Source organism: Bidens hawaiensis, unplaced genomic scaffold (assembly GCF_021521415.1).
Source record: "Bidens hawaiensis isolate Kalapana, Puna unplaced genomic scaffold, B.hawaiensis_p1.1 tig00040231_1, whole genome shotgun sequence".
Lineage (NCBI taxonomy): Eukaryota > Viridiplantae > Streptophyta > Magnoliopsida > Asterales > Asteraceae > Bidens > Bidens hawaiensis.
In genome coordinates this window covers 118,691-139,047 of record NW_027497109.1, presented here as the reverse complement: position 1 = coordinate 139,047, position 20,357 = coordinate 118,691, and the positions used below count along the sequence as shown (strand labels likewise).

At 36.6% G+C, this 20,357-nt stretch overlaps 1 protein-coding gene and 1 pseudogene across 3 annotated transcripts; one reads left to right on the top strand and one right to left on the bottom strand.

The window, feature by feature from the left end:
* The first annotated feature begins 1,541 nt into the window (after positions 1–1,541).
* On the top strand, positions 1,542–7,010 carry LOC143591985 (phosphatidylinositol 4-phosphate 5-kinase 4-like; annotated as a pseudogene). Its single transcript, XR_013145825.1, has 7 exons — positions 1,542–2,835; positions 3,334–3,501; positions 3,837–4,002; positions 4,088–4,204; positions 4,352–4,545; positions 5,887–6,105; positions 6,517–7,010. The product of XR_013145825.1 is annotated as a phosphatidylinositol 4-phosphate 5-kinase 4-like (transcript).
* Positions 7,011–7,887: 877 nt separating this feature from the next.
* On the bottom strand, positions 7,888–19,753 carry LOC143591979 (nonsense-mediated mRNA decay factor SMG7-like). 2 transcript variants are annotated; one of them, XM_077072017.1, is made up of 9 exons: positions 19,680–19,753; positions 18,052–18,190; positions 11,583–12,170; positions 11,359–11,481; positions 10,802–11,034; positions 9,218–10,721; positions 8,395–8,439; positions 8,284–8,302; positions 7,888–8,193 (listed from the first exon to the last, which is right to left on the bottom strand). In XM_077072017.1, the coding sequence occupies exons 2-6, from the start codon at positions 18,118–18,120 to the stop codon at positions 9,239–9,241; spliced, it is 2,496 nt and encodes an 831-aa protein (XP_076928132.1). In that variant the 5' UTR covers positions 18,121–18,190; positions 19,680–19,753; the 3' UTR covers positions 7,888–8,193; positions 8,284–8,302; positions 8,395–8,439; positions 9,218–9,238. The 2 variants fall into 2 exon arrangements, with proteins under 2 accessions (XP_076928132.1, XP_076928131.1); XM_077072016.1 differs by having other exon boundaries at positions 8,284–8,439; positions 19,680–19,752.
* Between the last annotated feature and the right edge of the window lie 604 nt (positions 19,754–20,357).

Here is a 20,357-nt window from a genome sequence, read left to right as displayed (position 1 = left end):
TGTAGGTTGCTTGTAGAGCTGTAATAGTTAATATATTACATTTGATTATGATGTTGATGTTGTCTATTGGCCACTATTAGATTGCATATCTAATAGTTACTTTTTATCATTGATAATGAAACTGTTGGAGCTGGTTTAACATGCGTTTTAACTGTTTATTATGCTGTAGGCCGTTTGCAGGGTTATAAACTGTTTATTTTATTACTGATAGTTTTCTATGGATGCATTACTTGTTGGTGGCTGTTAAGTAAATGAAATGATTTTTGTTTATCTAGGAACATGGAAACGAGACGTTTGTGAAACTTTACACGGGAGGTTTTGGCAACTCAGGTTTCCTGATGGCGACTCTATTGCTCAGGAGTACACGGCAGATGGCATACTGCAACATGCTTTAACTCTGCCTTTTGCTTTAACATGCTCGGTTTTGAAGGATCATGTGAGAACGAAGCTAGGTTTACCGTTGGAGGCTGATTTGAAAATCACTTACCCGCTTCTAAGCAAAGTTTACGGGGAGCCAGACGTTGAGTTTTTACCCGTGAGTTTTTTGACCGACGTGGATGTTGACGAGACCTTTTTTGCCATGGATGCATCGCTGTTTGGCAGCCAACAATCCTGTCAAATTGGATGTTGACCGACGTTTTCTGATGTAAGTTGGGTGAAAAATATCGTTTGGTTATTAGACTAACCTACTAGACTACTATGGTTTGTGTTTCTGGATTCGGTTTCCGTTTGTAATTGACAGTGATGTTATGTTATCTACCTAAGTACTCTTGATATTAATGCTTTTAGTTTAATCTGTTTGCTATCTATTTGTTACATAATAATCATATCAACTAGGATTTGAGATTTGAATATGTTACTTGTTAAAAAGAATAACCAAGAGATGAAAGGTTATTTGACTTGTATTTTAAAGTGTTTCACTTGTGTTGACCTAAATTGTTTTAACTGTGAGAAATCCTGTGTTTATACGCGACATGGGCACACGGCTGTATAGTAACTCCAAATGTCGCACGCGTTTATTTATGAGCGTTCTCGTAAATACTGGTATTCTAAATGTATTGCTCAAGATTAAGTTATTCAAAATTTTTCTCGTATAAAAATAGGTTTAATCGAGCCGACCTGTTTGTTAACGAGGTATTTCGTATTCGATTACAGAGAACATTAAATTGAAAAATAATAATAATAATAATAATAATAATAATAATAATAATAATAATAATAATTGCCAATTTAACAGTTTTTGTCTAGCTGTCTTTGAATTTCTATAAATGGCAAATATTAATTTTGGTTTTCTGTTAATCCCTCCACATGTCATTTCATATGTCCAATTATGTTCCATGAACAAGTCAACTAATTACATGCTTCATTCATGTTTTCCTCTAAAACTTCAACATGCTTTTATTAATCATTAGACTTAATATTTAATTAATTTCCCTCTTTACATATCTATTTTTTTTCCCTTTATTTACATGCCAAATCAGGATACATTGGTTCCCTTTTATTTGTTTAGCAGAAACATAGGAAAACCAAACCAGAAACACAAAACAAAAAACAAAGATTATCAATCTTGCATGCTGTTTTAAGGATAACAACAAACATGTCCATTTAATCTTTATTATTTTCATCATATTTATGATGACATCATGTTCTTTTTCATGGAATTCATGATATTTTGTTTCAACAAAAGACAATTAGGAACAAGATTCATGAACACTTTATAAAATCCGAGGTTATGAAGGCATGGGAAGCAACGATTCGAAAAACACAACACGCGAAAAAACAAGCCACCAACATATTCGGGTCAGCCCATGTGGCCCACGTGGACGATGAAGACGCTGACCAAGACGAGATTCATGCAGCTGGTGAGGTCTACAATGCAGAAAGATATTTATCAAATGGAGACTATTACACGGGCCATTGGTGCGATAATTTCCCACATGGATTCGGTAAATATTGGTGGACCGATGGGTGCATGTATGTCGGTGATTGGTTTAAAGGCAAGACCATGGGCCGAGGGACGTTTAGTTGGCCCTCGGGTGCCACTTATGATGGAGAATTCAAAAGTGGTTACATGGATGGCGAGGGCACGTATACCGGCCCGAACGGTGACACGTATAGAGGTCAATGGATTATGAATTTAAAACATGGAAATGGTGTTAAAGAATATACAAATGGTGATATTTATGATGGTGAATGGTGTAGAGGGTTACAAGAAGGTAATGGTATGTATAAATGGAAAGATGGTAGTTATTATGTTGGAGAATGGAAGAATGGGAAAATGTGTGACAAGGGTAAAATCGTCTTTTCGGACGGGAGCATGTATGAAGGTGAATGGGATGAAGGTTTACCCAAGGGAAACGGGTCGTTTAAGTTTGCAGATGATTGTGAATACAACGGTGTTTGGAGTAAAGATCCCGAAGAACAAGATTTAGCATTGTCACAAAGTGATGATTGCGGTGTTCAACATGATCCACAACAAGTTTATGAATTTTATCTAAAAGATTGTGAGATTTCACCTCAAGATAAAGTTCCCATTTTGCCCTCACAAAAGAAACTCGCGATTTGGAGGTCGTCTAAAGGAAACGAGCCTGCGGTTAGACCTCGAAGGTTGTCGGTTGATGGGAGATTGGATGGAAATATTGATAAGGAGTTTAGTAAAATGAGTATGTTGGATGATAATGATAAAAGCATGAAATCTATAGATGATACATCATTAATAACATTATCTGATGGAAGCCCAATTAGGATTCCAGATGTTGTCAAGAAACAAGGTGAAACAATCTCAAAAGGGCATAAGAATTATGAACTTATGCTTAATTTGCAACTCGGAATCAGGTTATTGTTTCAAATTTTAATCTTTATTGTTTCATCTTAAGTATTTTCTTTTTCTTGATGGAATTTTTGTAGGCTTGTAAATGAACCGAACAAACACGAATAGATCATGTTCGCGTTCGTTTGTTTAACTTTAACCAGCAAACGACCGAACACGAATAATGAAACGAATGTACTTCTCTTGTTTATGTCCGTTTGTTAACTAGTATATAAATAGATGAACAAATATAATTGAGCTAAAGTAATATGTTGGTCCTAAATATAAACTAGACTAAATTGTAACATGCCAAAAACTTCTAAATGAATACATTAAAGAACGTTGACAGACGAACTTAAACATATTTAAACTGAAAAACATGGAGGAACGAACGAGACACGTGTTCATGTTCGTTCGTAAATGAACATATACAATCTTCTAGCCAAAAGATTAAAGGACTGTTCACTAAACGTTCGGTTCATTTATACGTCCAAATTTTTTAAATGATATTGTGTTATTTGTAGGCATTCTGTCGGAAGACCAGGCCCCACGCCATCTTTAGACTTAAAGTCATCTGCTTTTAATCCAAAAGAAAAGGTTTGGACAAGATTCCCACCAGAGGGATCGAAATACACTCCTCCACATCAATCTTCTGAATTTAGATGGAAAGATTATTGCCCTTTAGTTTTCAGGTAAGACGTTTAATATTTATACGTGGCAATTTTGGCCCGTTTTCTTAAATGGGCCGATTTGGGTGGGCTTTGTTTTAAACAGGTTGGAAGTTGCCCAAAGTTTTTATTAACGGGTTATATAGAATCTCTAATGGGCCAAATGGGCAAAAGTCATTTTATTTCATGACTTAGTTTAAGTAATCATAATTAATACTTTTGTTATTATCAAGGACAAAAATGTAATTTTTGGGCCAATTAACCCAGCCTGATCCGTTTATGCCCGAAAAAAAAATGACCCCCTTAAGTTTTTATAAAAACAGACGATAAATGTATGATGATATCATGAACATGTGTAGGACATTAAGGATGTTATTCAAGGTTGATGCAGCTGATTACATGTTATCCATATGTGGAAATAACGCCCTACGCGAGCTATCTTCTCCTGGAAAAAGTGGAAGTTTCTTTTACCTGACACACGATGACCGTTACATGATCAAAACCATTAAAAAAACTGAAGTAAAAGTGAGACATGGAACTAGTTATATAAACTAATTTAAATATGTATATAGTTAATTTGTTTTATTGATGTTATGGTTGATGATTTTAGGCCATATTAAGGATGTTGTCTGCATACTACAACCATTTTCGGTCCTTTGAACATACTTTACTCACCAAATTCTATGGGCTACATTGTGTCAAGCTAACTGGTGCTGCACAAAAGAAGGTTTAACCTGCCCATTTTTTTAATCATAACTAAAGCATTATTATTATTATTATTATTATTATTATTATTATTATTATTATTGTTATTTGTGGGATTTACGAGGTGCGGTTGATGTATTTTTAGCTATTGATGAATTTTGTTGAATAGGTACGATTTATTATCATGGGCAACCTTTTCTGCACGGATCATGTAATTCATAGACGATTTGACTTAAAAGGGTCTTCACTTGGTCGGTTGACCGATAAGCCCGAATCAGAAATCCAGACCACCACTATTCTTAAAGATCTTGATCTCAAATTCATGTTTAGACTTGACAAAAATTGGATACAAGAATTCAGAAGGTAAAACTTCATAATCATGATAATAAGTAATTTATTGCCATGATAACCATTTTTCCTTCTCTTTATTTATAGTAGTTTACCCAATTTTACTTATTATTGTGTATAAAATAAATTCATTGTATGTAAGTAACCTTCTATAGAACATAAAAAAATGTCATGACTTGGAGTGCCACACGGGTCGTGTTCATAGGTTGGTGGGTCCAACCCAGATATTGTGTCTGACACATGAACTCGAACACGACCAGACTATTCGTGGGTCGAGACAAACCATGAACCGTTTAACCCGAATTTTATTATATTATATTTTTTTTACATTGTAATGATTTAAAACTCTATGATTCTTATATAATACCGTAAATCCTTTTATATATAACACAAACCGAACTACATCTGGATAATGGGTAAGCGAGCAACAAGCTGCGCCGCTATCCCCTTTTGAATCGCAAAGCCTATTCTACTAAATATAAATCCTTGGTTCCTCGGGCTCTGCAAGTCACTGTGGACCACCTTCTGCACCCGCTCCAAGAAGCGAACCGCCTCGGGAGCTAGGGATCCAAAAGTGTCGAAGGCAAATGGAATGAACACGTGCTGATTCTCCAAACACGATGTCTCATGCTTAGCAACCTTCCTAGACTCCGCTCTCAAAACCGCCTGTCCTGGTACGAAGCCACTGTCTCTCAGCCCCACCAACGGGGACACCCCAGTGAGGTCAACACACGCATGCTTACCCCCTGCCCAGCCAAACACAAGAACATCCGCAGGACGCAGGGTAGATCTTCCCTCACGCGGATCAGTCAAAAAGTTAACAGGTGCCTCTTTCTTGGCTGAGATCCCGGCACGTCTAAGCACATCCCATAACACATCTCTAACTCAGTCATGACGATACTTGAATCCCGGCAATTCCTTACAGTGGAGGGCATGCTCACCGAATCTATCCAAACAAGTTTTTTTACAAATGGGGCATAATTGTGTTTTAAGTTATAAAATTAAATGTCAGTTATCTTTTAACTTTGAAATTTTAGCATAAAACACCTAACAAAGACAAACAACAGTTTTCAAAATAAATTAAAAAATAAACGGGTCAACCCGCGAACCTATGAAGTTGATCCAATCCCAATCTATTTAGCTAAGCATGTTCATGGTCAACCCAAAACTGACCAAGCCCATTTAGAATGAACCCAAACCCGTGAATTTCGTGTTTGGTTTGTGTCATGTTTTGTGTCGAGTCAAAAATTCACACTCTTTGGCATGTCACATTGCCATGTCATAGAAAGAGGTTACAGTTATGTTTTTGCATAATTAACCATTATTTCTAAAGAAGTTTGTATTATATATTATCAGGCAAATCGACAAGGATTCGGATTTTCTTGAGCAGGAAAGAATCATGGATTACAGCCTGTTGGTTGGTCTTCATTTCAAAGAAACAAGTGCTAGTGAATTAGGTAATGTGTCCATTTTTTATATAATGTGACATAAAACATCCATATTTGTTATTTTTTTATAACTTGCAGATGATTGTTGTGCAGGTGGTTCTACATATAAAGCTCCAGATCCTGCAGGGTAATACCGTAATTCTACCATTTTTGTAACCGGCCATGGGTGGTTTAAGACGGGTTGGGTAACGGCTCAAGCGTGTACCTTTTAATGTGGGTCAAAACGGGTCGGGCCTACTTGCACACGTTTTGTTAAATTTGTAAATAGTTACTTTTTTGTTATAAAATTGATAGAAATGTAGTTTTTTGGCATGACTAACTCTAGGGCTACCAAACGGGCCGTGTTAGTGGGTTGGCGAGTCGAACTCAAACATCATGTCACACATGAACCCGAACATGACACGAGTATTCACGGGATGACACGAACACGACCCGTTTAAGTTAACGTGTTCGCAGGTTCAGTCCGAAACTGGCCCGAACCCGTTTTGACTTTAGACTAAACCCAATACCGACATTATTTAACATGGTAAAATTGCAGGGCTAAACTGGGAATTAACATGCACGCACGAGTTGAAAAGATGGAAAGAAAGAATGAAATGGAATTGATTGGTGAACCAACCGGAGTATGTTATGATGTTGTAATGTTTTTTGGCATCATAGACATACTTCAAGATTATGACATCACCAAAAAACTCGAGCACGCTTATAAATCCTTCCAATACGACCCCACATCAATATCTGCGGTTGATCCTCGACAATACTCTAAACGTTTTCGTGATTTCATCCTCAAAATATTCATAGAAGACGACGCTTAGACTATGGTGATTATATTAATTTGGCAAATATGTGTTTGTTTCATACTAAAATTTTTCCATAATTGTACCAATGTTTCTTGATTGTTGATGTTTCTTGAATATTTTGTTTTATAAATGTATGGATGTTGTAAATTGGTTGTACTGTTGTGTGTGTGATCAAGGGGGTTTTTATGTTTTTACCAAGTATTGGACATTGAAATGTAAATGCATGGTTATTGGAGTTTGGACAATAAATATAATGTTTAATTGTGAATTATTCATCAGGTAAATAAAATTGGATTATTTTAATAGGGTATTAAGGTTTTTCGATAACAGTTGCCATGGTTGATAATAATTAAGATAAGACTGGTTGGTAATTTTAGTTTGTTCATTTTCATCTATCTTTCAAGAAGGAAATTGTCATAGTTTAACATTCAAAAATTTAAATGCCCCTCTCTAAGTGTCAATTATATTTGGTTAGGCGGGGTGTAACCCGCAAGAACCCAATAATAACCAAATCACCGGTCGAAAACTCACCAACTCTATTTGAACCCATCAGTTGCCGCATCCACCGGCATCGATGTTCCCGTGACCCCCCCCCCCCCCTCCTCTTGCACCGTCTTCCAGCCTCAACACGCAACGATCTTTTCCATCTTTCAACACATAAATATTTTTCAATTTTATGACGAGAAATTTTAAATTGTCATTTAACATTCTTCCATTAGTTTGTTTACTACTTTACCAGAGTGCAATCTTTTTAATTTGTTCATACAGTGCATTCATAAATATGTATGACGTTATCCGGTATTTAAGACCAGTTAGATCATGAGACCGCTAGTACAATCGAACCAGTCGGCTTTCCAAACCAGCCAAAACATTGGTAAGAAGCTAAAAATCAAGTGGGTTAAACCAATTGGACCAGTGGCTTATGTTATAAGATACGAAAAATTTTGGGTTAAAAAGTGTAGACCGAAATAAAATTGCCTATAAAAATCAGGCAAACATAAGCGACAGATCTAAAATTAAAGTGCAAAGCAAGAGGCAAACGACGTTTATAATTAATAAGATGCCCAAACTGGACACCATAATAATAATAACACAAACAAACATCAACCTTTAACAATCAAAAGCAAACGTTTATAGTCAGTCACTTATTCCCATCAACTTCAAAATAAAAACAGCAATTCTTGCAACAAAACAAAAACATTAAAAACAAGGCAACATATAAAAGACAGACCCACACACGATTGGTTGGTTCGTTTGTTTTCTAACGTCATTACCATCGATAACAAATATACCATAAAACCAGCAGGATTAAGCTTAGTAAGTATTGTTTAATATTTTCAAACTTCAACCCATGTTATCCCACAAAAGCCCTGCTCACCAACAAGTTCATTCACCCAATATGGAAAACTCGGCACCTGCATAAACAACTAATATCAAAACCGATGCCAAAAGGGTATTTTTTGTCTTTTTAAAATAAAGAAAAAGAGTAAAAAGAGAACCTGTACCTGTAGAGCAATGAGGTGCCTGCAACAATCCAAAAACCATATCCATGTATGCTCCATATTAAACACCAGCCATATGTTGGCTTATCTGATTGATGGCTGAACTGGTCGTACCAGGTCACACTCCACGTCATCCACCTTAGTAGATTTGTTCAAAACCTACCACAGTGTTTTTGTTAAACATATAAACAAACCAACTGTGAGTCAAAATCAAAATTATAACCCAAAACTAGATATTTGTTCAAAGTTTCTCATACTTACCCGCTCCATAGTAGATAAAATAAAAAATCATTTGCTTATAACATGTTTCATCATGCAACTGAATATAAAATTAGGGGGTACATGAAACCAAAAAAAGATAATCCATAACCATAAAAACGAACCGAAATAACCGGAACCCAAACAAAAACCAATACTTTGTTTTTGGTTCGGTATTGGTTTTGCATGTAATTATTTTCATTTTTTATTTTAAATGTTAAACTGTAAAGTAATTTATAAGAATATAATAAATAATCCAAACCAAATACTTTAGCCCAGATTCACTATTTTGAGCGAAATTCTTTTTTTTAAACCAAAATTCTAACTTAAATGAAAAAACTGACAAACTGAACCGAATGTATACATTTTCATTTTTTAAATTATAAGAATTTGATGATTAGTGTAGCCCAAATAAATTTAGTCCAAATTCATTATTTTGGGACAATGTTTTTTCCGACCAAAAAAATATTAAGCTTATATGGTAACACTGAAAAAACTAAAACCGAACTGAACCAAACCATTTACAGAAACTTAAAACCAAACCTTAGGTTTGGGTTCGGTTTGAAAACAAAACCGACCTTAACCGGCCCATGTAAAAAATTATGAAAAACTTGAAAGGGTGACTAAAAAACCTGAACTTTTATAAAAAGCAAATATGTAAAAAGAAGCAACATCTTACCATCTATGCTCCAAAAGCATCTCACACAAAGAAACGACCATCCCACATCGAGTGTCCTTGATATTGTTGAGGCACTGCAAGAAACTGTTCATTATTACCCATTTTAACCGGTTCTTGGTAAACACTAGAATGTTCCGGAAGCTGATAATCAACCCATCCATTTCCGTTTCCGTTTCCAACTCCAATGTTGACGGGCCCGGTGGTGGAAACCTGTTTACCCGGGAACGGAAAGCAATCCATCCCCAAAGAAGTCTTGCTTGTGTTCAAAAGCTTGGTTGGCTGTGGCAGACAATCAAAAGAATTACCAAATTCATTGCTGATATATGACCCTGCATAAGGTAACTGATACCCGTCTAGCCAACTGTAATCATCCAAAACTGGGTTTTCATTTGTGGGTTTTGGAGTGTTGAAGCCAGGTGGAGGACCAAAGTGCCTCACAGGTCGACCCACTGGACTCTTATGAAACTTTGTCTTTGAAGGAATAGTGTCTAAACCAGATGCTGATGTCATCACCGAGTCAAACTTTGATGGTATCACAGTATCTTGATCCTGTTCGTTATATAAGTCGAGATTTGAAAAACCATTGTTGATATCTTCCATTCCCACTGTTGGCTTTGATGTGTTTGGTTGTGCAAATTGCTCTGAAGGAAAACCATAACCAAAACCACCATATGAGGTTAAAGAACTGGTGGAATTGTCGACAATAACCTTTGATGTTTCATCGATTTGCTTCTCGGGTACGGAAGGTTTAAAGACGATAATCTCATCTTCATCTTCAAATTCTTCACTAGTTTCAACACGTGGCTCGACACCGTAGCAAAACTTATTTGACTTGGAGTCAAAATAGATCCCTTGTTGACCAAGTTTGACTTTTGTAGCAATAGCCTTCGCGGTGGCCACGATCCGCTGCACTCGAGCGTTCTTTTCTTTATTTCCATCATTTGTTCTAGAAAAATCAAGAATGAGCTGACCGGGGACGAGAGGAAGAAACCCTCTTAACTCGATGTCTTTAGGCAATGGTAAACATGTAATATTGTGGTGGGACCCACTCGATAATAACATCTTGTTAAGAAACAAAACGAGGTTGTTCCAAAAGAGGGATCTAGCTGCTGCTTGCTTTTCATCCGCTTCTTTAATGACAACAACATTGTCCTCAGAATAAGCTAGCCATTGAATGAAAACCATGATGCCAGGAAGTAAGAAGCTTCCAAAAGGATCTTTTAGTTGGAAGCATCTGTCAACTATGAGTGCCATGAGATCAAATATGGCAGTGAATGCATTTTGAAGCACAACAGAACGTTGTAGAATCTCTGTGTATGACTGGTTTTCGGTTTCTTTATTTGCATTGTAGACTGTGAATATCATAATCGATATGACCCGGGTTATGAAGAGTTTACAATCATTTAAATCTGACCCAAAGTTGACCACCTCGTCTGGCCCGGAAGATAGTAGGCGAATGAAATCAGTCCGTGTTTTAGAAAACACTTCCTCAAAAGTCTCTAAGCTATAGTACATGAAACTGAGTTAATATTGAACCTGATCCATTTTAACCTGTATAAAAAATAGCCAAAATAATATATATACCTTGTGCGAGTAAAAAGAATGCCATTTAGTCTGACAAAGCGGATGCTGAAAGCTTTAAGAGTTTCAGGGACAGTAATGTCTTTTTCCAGAGAAAGATGTGGTTCAGTTTTTCTATCCTTCATTGAAACCCGTGTTTCACCTCTGTTTCTGCCTTTCCCGTTCATTCGTGCAGGTAACTTTTTGGTGGGAATAGGTTTTGTATCCCCAAGCAGCTGACAGTAACTTTGACGATTCTGCCCAAATTATAAATTTCAAAAAACTTATCAAATCATTTTATAAACAATACATCACAATTACTTGTTACCAACTTACCATACCCTGAAGTACAAGGTTCTTTTTTTAAAGCTTTGGGACCAGATTTTACATTATTTATTATAAGTTTAACTTGCACACTGATCCTTAGACTTTATCATTAAATAATTAAATGATAAAGTCCGAAGTTACTTTTTTATTTACATTATTTATTTCAAGCAAAGTTATTATTCTAAATAATGAGATGTTATACTCTATAGATTCATAAAAGTACAAATCTAACAGTTATATTAGCAAGTAGATACCTTCTCAAACGCAATGATCAAATTGTCTCTTGCAGTAATGAACGGAGTTTCAATTGCTAAACTTCGAAAATAACGGTAAACAGCCAAAAGTTCATCTCCAGAATAAGAAGCCAGGATAGCAAGCTGGAAATATAAAACATTAGTCGGTAAAAAAAGTTAAAAACAAGTACAAGAAAAAATATATAAAAGAATAGACAGTGGACTGTGACTGATTATAAACAGACCTGATGATGTGGATTCCCACTGGAAGGCCAAAGAGTAGCAGCTTGCATATAGTAACTTGATGCTGCAGCAAAATCCCTAGCTTTTGAGTCTCCTTCAACATACAACCCTTTATAACGAGCAAGATCCCCCAAGTATATAAGACATCGATGGCATGATAATAGACCTTTTTTAACATCAATAGATTTACTTCCATCTTTATCATTTTGTGAATCATCTGACACGTAACCTAGAGATAACCCATATTTTGCCCTAATTTTCTCCATCAAATCATGATAAAATCCAGTAGCTTCCGATAAAAAGGTCTTAAATTGGGAACGCATTTTGGTGATTCGGTTGGGCCCAGGTCGGGAAGGGCCTTTAGCATTTTGTGGTGCAGAAGCTTGAGCCGAGTTGTAGTGTGCCCGTAACTCTTCGATACGTTTGTAATGTAGCTGCCATAAAGCATACTCGATGTCATTTTTTTCAGAGAAAGCATGGTCTTCTAGAAGAATTGACTCATAATTCTCTCGCATTTGTTGCCATGCATTTGGCTCTGGTGTGATATTGGCTTGTGCTGATTTTCGACGATTAATTTCCAGCTCAGCATTCTAGAAAATAAAGATATACGAGATGGCAAGTCAAAATTCATGATCATAAATGAAGTTACTATGTATAAATAGCTTATAATTGACCAGATTAATCCACGAACAAGTAGATTACTGAAAATAATGTTTCAAGTTTATAATCTTTGAGAATTATTTTATAGCCATCTAACAATTGCAAATACTATCCTTGTAATAGTTATACACCAAACCTCCGATTTGTGTCTTCATATCAAACCTCATAAATTTGTGTCTTCATATCATGATATAAGTGTTTGTTGGTTTCATACTATCTACGGATCTACTATTACTCCTTTCCATGATTACTATTCATGTTACTATTTTAGTTTGTCCCTACCTCCATAAACTCCATATATAATTCGTTGATTTTTAAATAGAAAATTATAAATTGCTATTTTCTCCATTTTACAGATTAGTCCTTCAGTGCAAGTTACTAAGTCAACAGTTGTTAGGTTCGGAGTCACACACAAACACGAATACAATAGTAAAACCGAAAGAATAAACGAAAGAGACACAAGGATTTAAGTGGTTCGGTCACGGTGTATGACCTACGTCCACTGTCGATAACTAGGGTTTTCTTATTATTGAGTGATACCAACTTACAAGTACAGGAGAGAATATATAGACTAGACAATTAGGGTTTAACCCTTTAACTAAACTGGGCCTGATTAGAGCTTTTGGGCTTGGCCAAAACTCAAACAGCTTAATCTCCTAATTCTGTCTATTCGTCTAAACCGGACCCGACCCATGATGGATCGGAGACCACAACATAACAATCTCCCACTTGGGCTTCGAGACATCTTCTCTAAACCACCACTTGGATGCGTCAAACATTTCAACCTGCTCCCATTTGGAGACGTAAAATGTCTACACCTGCATTGCCTTGTACATGTAAAATAAAACCCATCTGGTTTTGCACCTCCTAGTTACCTTTCGCCTTCTCAACATTATTCCTGAAGGCCTGCTGAAGCTCTGCACAGCTTCAGCTTATCCAGCATCACCGGCTTGGTGAACATATCTGCTGGATTCTTAGCACCTGAGATATTTTTCAAACTGAAAACACCATCACTGATCAAATCTCTGACAAAGTGATATCTCCTCCCGATGTGCTTAGTCTTCGAATGATAGACTGGATTCTTCGCAAGTTTCACTGCACTCTCATTGTCACAATATAAGAAGAACTCTGCCTGTTTCTTTCCCAACTCTTCAAGAAAAGTTCTCAACCATACTAATTCTTTACTTGCTTCGGCTGCTGCCATATATTCTGCCTCAGTGGTTGATAAAGCAACACTTTTCTAAAGTCTGGACATCCAACATACTGCTGTCCCCCCAACTGTGAAAACATAACCAGTAGTGCTTTTAAACGTCTTCTTACATCCACCCAGATCAGCATCTGAATAACCCCTGAGAATTGTATCCTTCCCCTTAAAACATAACCCCAAACTGGAAGTACCCTTTAAGTATCTGAGTAACCATTTCACCGCTTCCCAATGTTCCTTTCCCGGATCCGACATAAAACGACTAACTACCCCGACAGCATGAGCAATGTCTAGCCGTGTACAAACCATGGCGTACATGAGACTGCCAACAGCAGATGCATACGGAACTTTAGCCATCTCTGTTCTTTCTTCCTCTGTTCTGGGAGACTGGTCTTTGGTAAGTTTGAAATGACTTCCCAAAGGTGTGTTTCTCGGTTTAGTCTTCTCATCATTCATCCTGAATCTTTCTAACACTTTCCCTATGTATTTCTCTTGGGATAGTGTTATGGAGCCATCTTTCTTTCTGGATATACTTATCCCCAAAATCTGTTTGGCTGGACCAAGATCTTTCATCTCAAATTCATCAGACAACTGTTTCTTCAACTTGCGAATCTCCTTCATATCAGATCCTGCAATTAACATATCATCTACATAAAGAAGTAGAATGATATATGAGCCTTTAAACTTCTTTAAGTAGCAGCAATGGTCGGCCTCGCATTTCTTGAACCCAGTTCTCACCATAAAATCATCAAACTTTAGGTACCATTGCCTAGGTGCCTGCTTCAGACCATACAAGCTTTTCTTCAATTTGCAGACCCATTTTTCTTTCTCGGCAACCTGAAATCCCTCAGGTTGTGCCATACAGATCTCCTCGTCAAGAACACCATGTAAAAATGCTGTCTTAACATCTAATTGCTCTAGACGTGAATTTTCTGCAGCAACAATACTTAAGATCAATCTGATGGTGGTCATCTTCACAACTGGAGAGAATATTTCATTATAATCAATTCCCTTCTTTTGCTGGAAACCCTTGACCACTAAACGAGCTTTGTATCGTTTAGACCCATCATGTTCTTCCTTGACTCTATAGACCCATTTATTCTGTAGAACTCTTTTATCTGGTGGAAACTTGGTTAAAACCCATGTCCGGTTTTTACTCAAAGAGTTCATCTCCTCCTTCATAGCATGCTCCCACTGGAGCGAATCTTTCAACTTAAGTGCTTCATAATAACTCTCTAGCTCACCATTTTCAGTTAAAATGAGATAATTAACTGAAGGTTTGTAACGTACCGGCTATTTAGAAACTTTGGTGGACCTCCTAACCCAGTGCTGAGGCGGGTCAGGTTCTTGTGGAGACTGTTCATCCTCAGACTCTGAACTCCCACTGTCAGAGACTCCCTCTGACTTTTCATTTCCACCAATATCATCATCTTCAAATTCAGGAACTGTGGTTTCTTCAGTTTCTGTCTCGGGTTCGGTAGCTGACTCAACTGTCTTTTTCTGAGCATCAATTTCATATTCAACCTGCTCTTTCTGAACCCTTGATTTTGAAGTGTTTCTATCTTTGTATAACTCAGCCTCATTAAAAGTTGCATGCTTGCTTCTGACTACTTTTCTGCTTTCTAAATCCCAAAGCCTGTAGCCCATTTCGTTCCAATGAAAACATATTTTTTAGCTTTAGCATCAAGCTTGTCATTTTTCACTAGATCATAAGCGCTACACCCAAAGACTTTCAAATGCTTATAATCTGCAGCTTTACCTTTCCACTCTTCTTCTGGTGTCTTGAAACCCAGCGGTACTGACAATCCCCGGTTAATTAAATAAGCTGCAGTGTTAACTGCATCTGCCCAGAACGTCTTTGGAAGCCCGGCATTAAGTCTCATACTTCTTGCCCTTTCATTTAACGTCCTGTTCATTCGTTCTGCCACTCCATTTTGTTGAGGAGTGCCAGGGACTGTAAAGATCATCCGAATACCGTACTCTTCACAATAATCACGGAATTCTTTGCTAACGTATTCACCACCGTTATCCGACTTCAAGCATTTCACCTTCAAATCAGTTTCCAATTCAACAGCAGTTTTCCATTTCTTAAAAGTATCAAAAACATCAGATTTATTTTTAAGAAAGTAAACCCATACCTTGCGTGTCGAATCATCAATGAAGGTGACATAATAGTGCGATCCTCCAAAGAAGAGACTGAAGTTGGTCCATAGACATCAGAGTGAATAAGCTCCAATTTCTGAGCTTTCGGTTGTTTTCCGGTCTTCACAAAAGATACTTTCTTCTTTTTACCGAAAACACATGGTTCACAAAATTCAGATTCAACCTTCTTCAGTTCTGGAATTTTTCCTCTAGCAACGAGCATTTTCATCCCTTTTTCACTCATGTGGCCGAGTCGTTGGTGCCACAAACTAGACTGACTCGGTCCACTGGTCACTGCATTTACCCCATCAGCTGGAATTTCAACCATGTATAAAGTGCCCTTCTTTTTACCTCTGGCGATCACAAGATTCCCTTTCACAACTTTCCATTGACCCCCACCAAACATAACATCATATCCTTGGTCATCTAACTGCCCAACAGAAATTAGCTTTCTTCTAAGGCTAGGAACGACCCGAACATCCTTTAGAGTCCATGAGGTGCCCAATGAAGTTTTTAGTTCAATATCCCCCATCCCCGTGATATCAACAGCATGATTATTAGCCAAACGAACTTTACCAAAATTATCTGTTCGGAGATTCTTCATCTTCTTCGTGCTATAAGTGGCATGAAAAGATGCACCAGAATCCATAATCCATGAATCTGTTGATTCTTCAACACAGCAGATAAGAGTCTCTTCTGAACCTTCTGAATCATCTGAACCGGTGGCCAGATTAACTTCCTTCTTAGATTCTTTCTTTTCTTTTGAAATTGAGGGGTTAGGGCATTGGTTTCTGAAATGCCCCATTTCTTTGCAATTCCAACACTCAATGTCTTTTCTGGGCTTTGACTGACTTCTTATTCTAGACTTTGACCTACCCCTGCCATTACCTTTCTCTCTTCTCCTACCTCTCCCTTCGGTGCTCAATATAGAACTAGATGTCTCACCAGAATTCCTTCTTCTTATGTCCTCCCCTAAAATCAAATATCGGACTCCTTCAAAAGTAAGCTTAGTATTCCCAGAAGAACTACTAACTGCAGTAACAGTCCCTGACCAACTTTCGGGTAACGAGGATAACAAGAGTAACGCTTGAACTTCATCATCAAACTTGATATCAACAGAAGACAAACGAGAAATAATAGTGTTGAAGTCATTAACATGAGAGGTAACAGATGCCCCTTCCTTCATTCTGGTGTTAACTAGCTGTCTAATCAGAAATACCTTGTTTGATGCAGAAGGCTTTTCATACATATTTGACAAGGCTTTCATAAGACCATACGTGGTAGTTTCATTTACAATATTGAATGCCACATTCTTAGCTAGTGAGAGTCTAATAACAGCTATGGCTTTTCTGTCAAGTACCTTCCACTCATCATCTTTCATACTTTCCGGTTTCCTCTCTTCTAGTGCTTCCATTAAGTCTTTCTGACATAGCAAATCCTCAATTTGCATTTTCCACCATCCAAAATCCTGACCATCAAACTTCTCAATCTTGATCTTTCCGTCCTCAGCCATTATCCAAACTGAGTTTTGATTACAGCAAGCAACCAAAACTACCCAAGGAATAAAAGGACTGGAAACTGATCAGAAAAAACGAACCAGCAGCTGCGGAACCCTAATCAGCGGCGGCGGAACTGTAGCGGCGGCGCGGTACTGTAGCGGCGGCGGCGGTACTGTAGCAGCGAAGCAGCGGCGGCGGAACTGTGTGTATAATCGAGAACCAGGCTCTGATGCCAATTGTTAGGTTCGGAGTCACACAAACACGAATACAATAGTAAAACCGAAAGAATAAACGAAAGAGACACAAGGATTTAAGTGGTTCGGTCACGGTGTATGACCTACGTCCACTGTCGATAACTAGGGTTTTCTTATTATTGAGTGATACCAACTTACAAGTACAGGAGAGAATATATAGACTAGACAATTAGGGTTTAACCCTTTAACTAAACTGGGCCTGATTAGAGCTTTTGGGCTTGGCCAAAACTCAAACAGCTTAATCTCCTAATTCTGTCTATTCGTCTAAACCGGACCCGACCCATGATGGATCGGAGACCACAACATAACAACAGTGTCTTAAATGCAAGAGTGAAATCGACATTCTATTAACTATAGTTTGCAGTAAATGCATTTGAAAATGTTTTTTGCTTGTAGACAATATTTTGAGATAAAGAGGCTTACTAAGTATACATTATTCAACATTTGTCTAGTAGTATTATTGAAAATATTATTTAAAAATAGTTTATATGGTAAAAGTGATTTGCCATTGTTACTCAGGTATATCAAAAAGACCAGTCACCGAATCTGTTATTAACTGAATACTAGCTGTATAGAAATTCATTAAACCAATAACACACCTACCTATACATCCAGTTTCATTAGACACGTGTGTCACACATTCAGTGTGCCATAAATACTATGTTTAGTAAGCATCCCTCTAAAACTGAAATATTATACTTATCATAGTTACCTTGTTGTAAAGAAGTTGAGCGCGCCCCCTTGATGAATTGCTCAAAGTGTTATTCATTGGAATGGTCATTGTCCATCAAGCGTGACAAAATTTGGCTCCAAAAGATCTGATCCAAACAGCACTATCACCTAGCAATCAACTGCATCACACAAAATACTTTGATTAAGCAAAAAATGCAAATTGGACTCAATATGCCAAACATAGAATCGGAACAACATAATACAATTTTGTTTACTTTCATATAGAACAGAAACATAAGAATTAGTGCAAATTGGTTTTTGTTTGTCTAAATGCAGTTCTGCAATAACCACTTCTTATGGCTCTTTTGGTTGTAAAAATTTGCACAATAACCCTAACACGGAAAAAGATCTACACGTGAAATAAACAGCTGTACTTTGCATTTGATTCATCTATGGTTGACTTAAATCATGAACCATAACTCCGTATAGTTTTTAAACTCCTATCTATATATTGCATATTAAAGTTTCTCAGCCTCATAAAACGCACCATTTGGTACACATGCAAACACCAACTTCAAAAAGCCAGCCCTTATATTTTATAGATGTATCAAATACAATTAATTACATGCAAATACTGCTTATCACCGAAAAAAGCTGCCGCCTAATGGCAAATAGAATCTTATAGTCACACTTAAAGTGATCATAAACTTGTCTTCCTAATTGCTGAAATAACAAAAATCATTCCAAATACGAATCAAAATTAAATAATTAAAACAAAAAAATCTCTATGTCCGAATACTCCAACAAAACTGAACAGGAAAAACAACAGAAAGACAAAAAAAACTAAATGTACGAAAACAACAAACAAATTAAATGATAACTTAACCACATGTAAACTACTACAAACACGAATCAAAACTCAATCACATTTATACACAAATAGATATCCAACAAATAACACATAAAAGTCTCTTATCATCGCATACACCGTCAAATATAATCAGAAACAAAAAAAAACATACATGTGCAAAAACAGCAAACAAATCGCACGATCACATGTAAACTACCAAAAACCTACATACACGATCCACCAATTCATCGAGATTGCTAAGTATCAAACCGATCATAAAAGTACTAAAATTATGCCTATCCCGAATCATCACGTACTCGACCAAAACTAAACAACAACAAAACCAAAATGTACAAAAACAAAAGTGAAAACCTAGTTTAACCGCACGTTCTGTAAACTATCGAAAACCTAAATACACGATCCACCTAATCATCAAAAGTGCTAATAAATCAAACCGATAATGTATGGGTTAAAACTAAACATATTCCACATCATCTCATACTCCGCCATAATTTTACAGCAACCAAAAACACAAACGAAAACCTAATTTAACTGCACAATGACACGCATCCTACCGAAAACCTAATCGAGATTGCTAATATGTCAAACCGATCACGCAAGGATTAAAATTATACAAAATTATACCTATTGGGAATCATCGCCTAAAATAATAATAATAACCTAAAAGTACGGAAAACCTAATTTAAGCACACGAGACATGTAAAGTATCTAAAACCTAGATAGGCGACGAATAGAGATTAATAAATATAAAATTGATGATGGAAGAATTGAAATTATTATTATTATTATTATTATACCTATTCGGAATCAGATCTGGACTAGCATGGCGTGAAACGTTGACCGGCGTTAGGAGGAGATCTGCGAAGGTTTGAAATGGTTTAACGACGAAAGACACACGGCGGAGGTGCAAAGGAAGAGAAGAAATATTATTATTGTTATCGGTGGTGGTGGTGGATATTATTTTGGTTTTGGGTCTAGTCGGCAGCAATGAATCCATTTTGTTTATTTATTTATTTTTAAATAAATGCATTGTTTTTAACTTTTTATCTCAAAAATCCTTTCAATTTTCAAAAACTAAATAAATACATTTTAGTTTTATGATTTTATCAGAAAATATTTCCAGGAAGTAATGAAACACTGACATGAAAATAATTAGGTGTGGTATGTAAACAGTGTCTTTATGCGTGATTAAAGATTTGATTTTTATGATTTGTATTTTATCAAATGTTATGTAGCCTACTAATATATGTAAAACAGTGTCTCTTCACATGACTAAAGATTTGAGTTCCATGATTTGCTCCATATATTTAATGGTTATATCAAACACTTATTGTATGGGAGTTAAGCTTGGTTTTTTATACGAACAAATATGATTGTATTAGGTTGAACAATTCAAACAATCAACTTAATGCATGTCAAACAACTATAATGGACATTAGTAGTTTTATTTCATAATTTGTAGTGGTTTTTGTTTT

Bases quoted from the DNA above. Each gene is read 5' to 3' on its own strand.
- LOC143591979 (XM_077072017.1), bottom strand. From the start codon at position 18,120: ATGACCATTCCAATGAATAACACTTTGAGCAATTCATCAAGGGGGCGC. The intron at 12,171-18,051 runs GTAACTATGATA...TTTATTTTCTAG, and splicing joins CTCAACTTCTTTACAACAAG to AATGCTGAGCTGGAAATTAA. The intron at 10,722-10,801 runs GTATATATATTA...CATGTACTATAG, and splicing joins ATTCTTTTTACTCGCACAAG to CTTAGAGACTTTTGAGGAAG.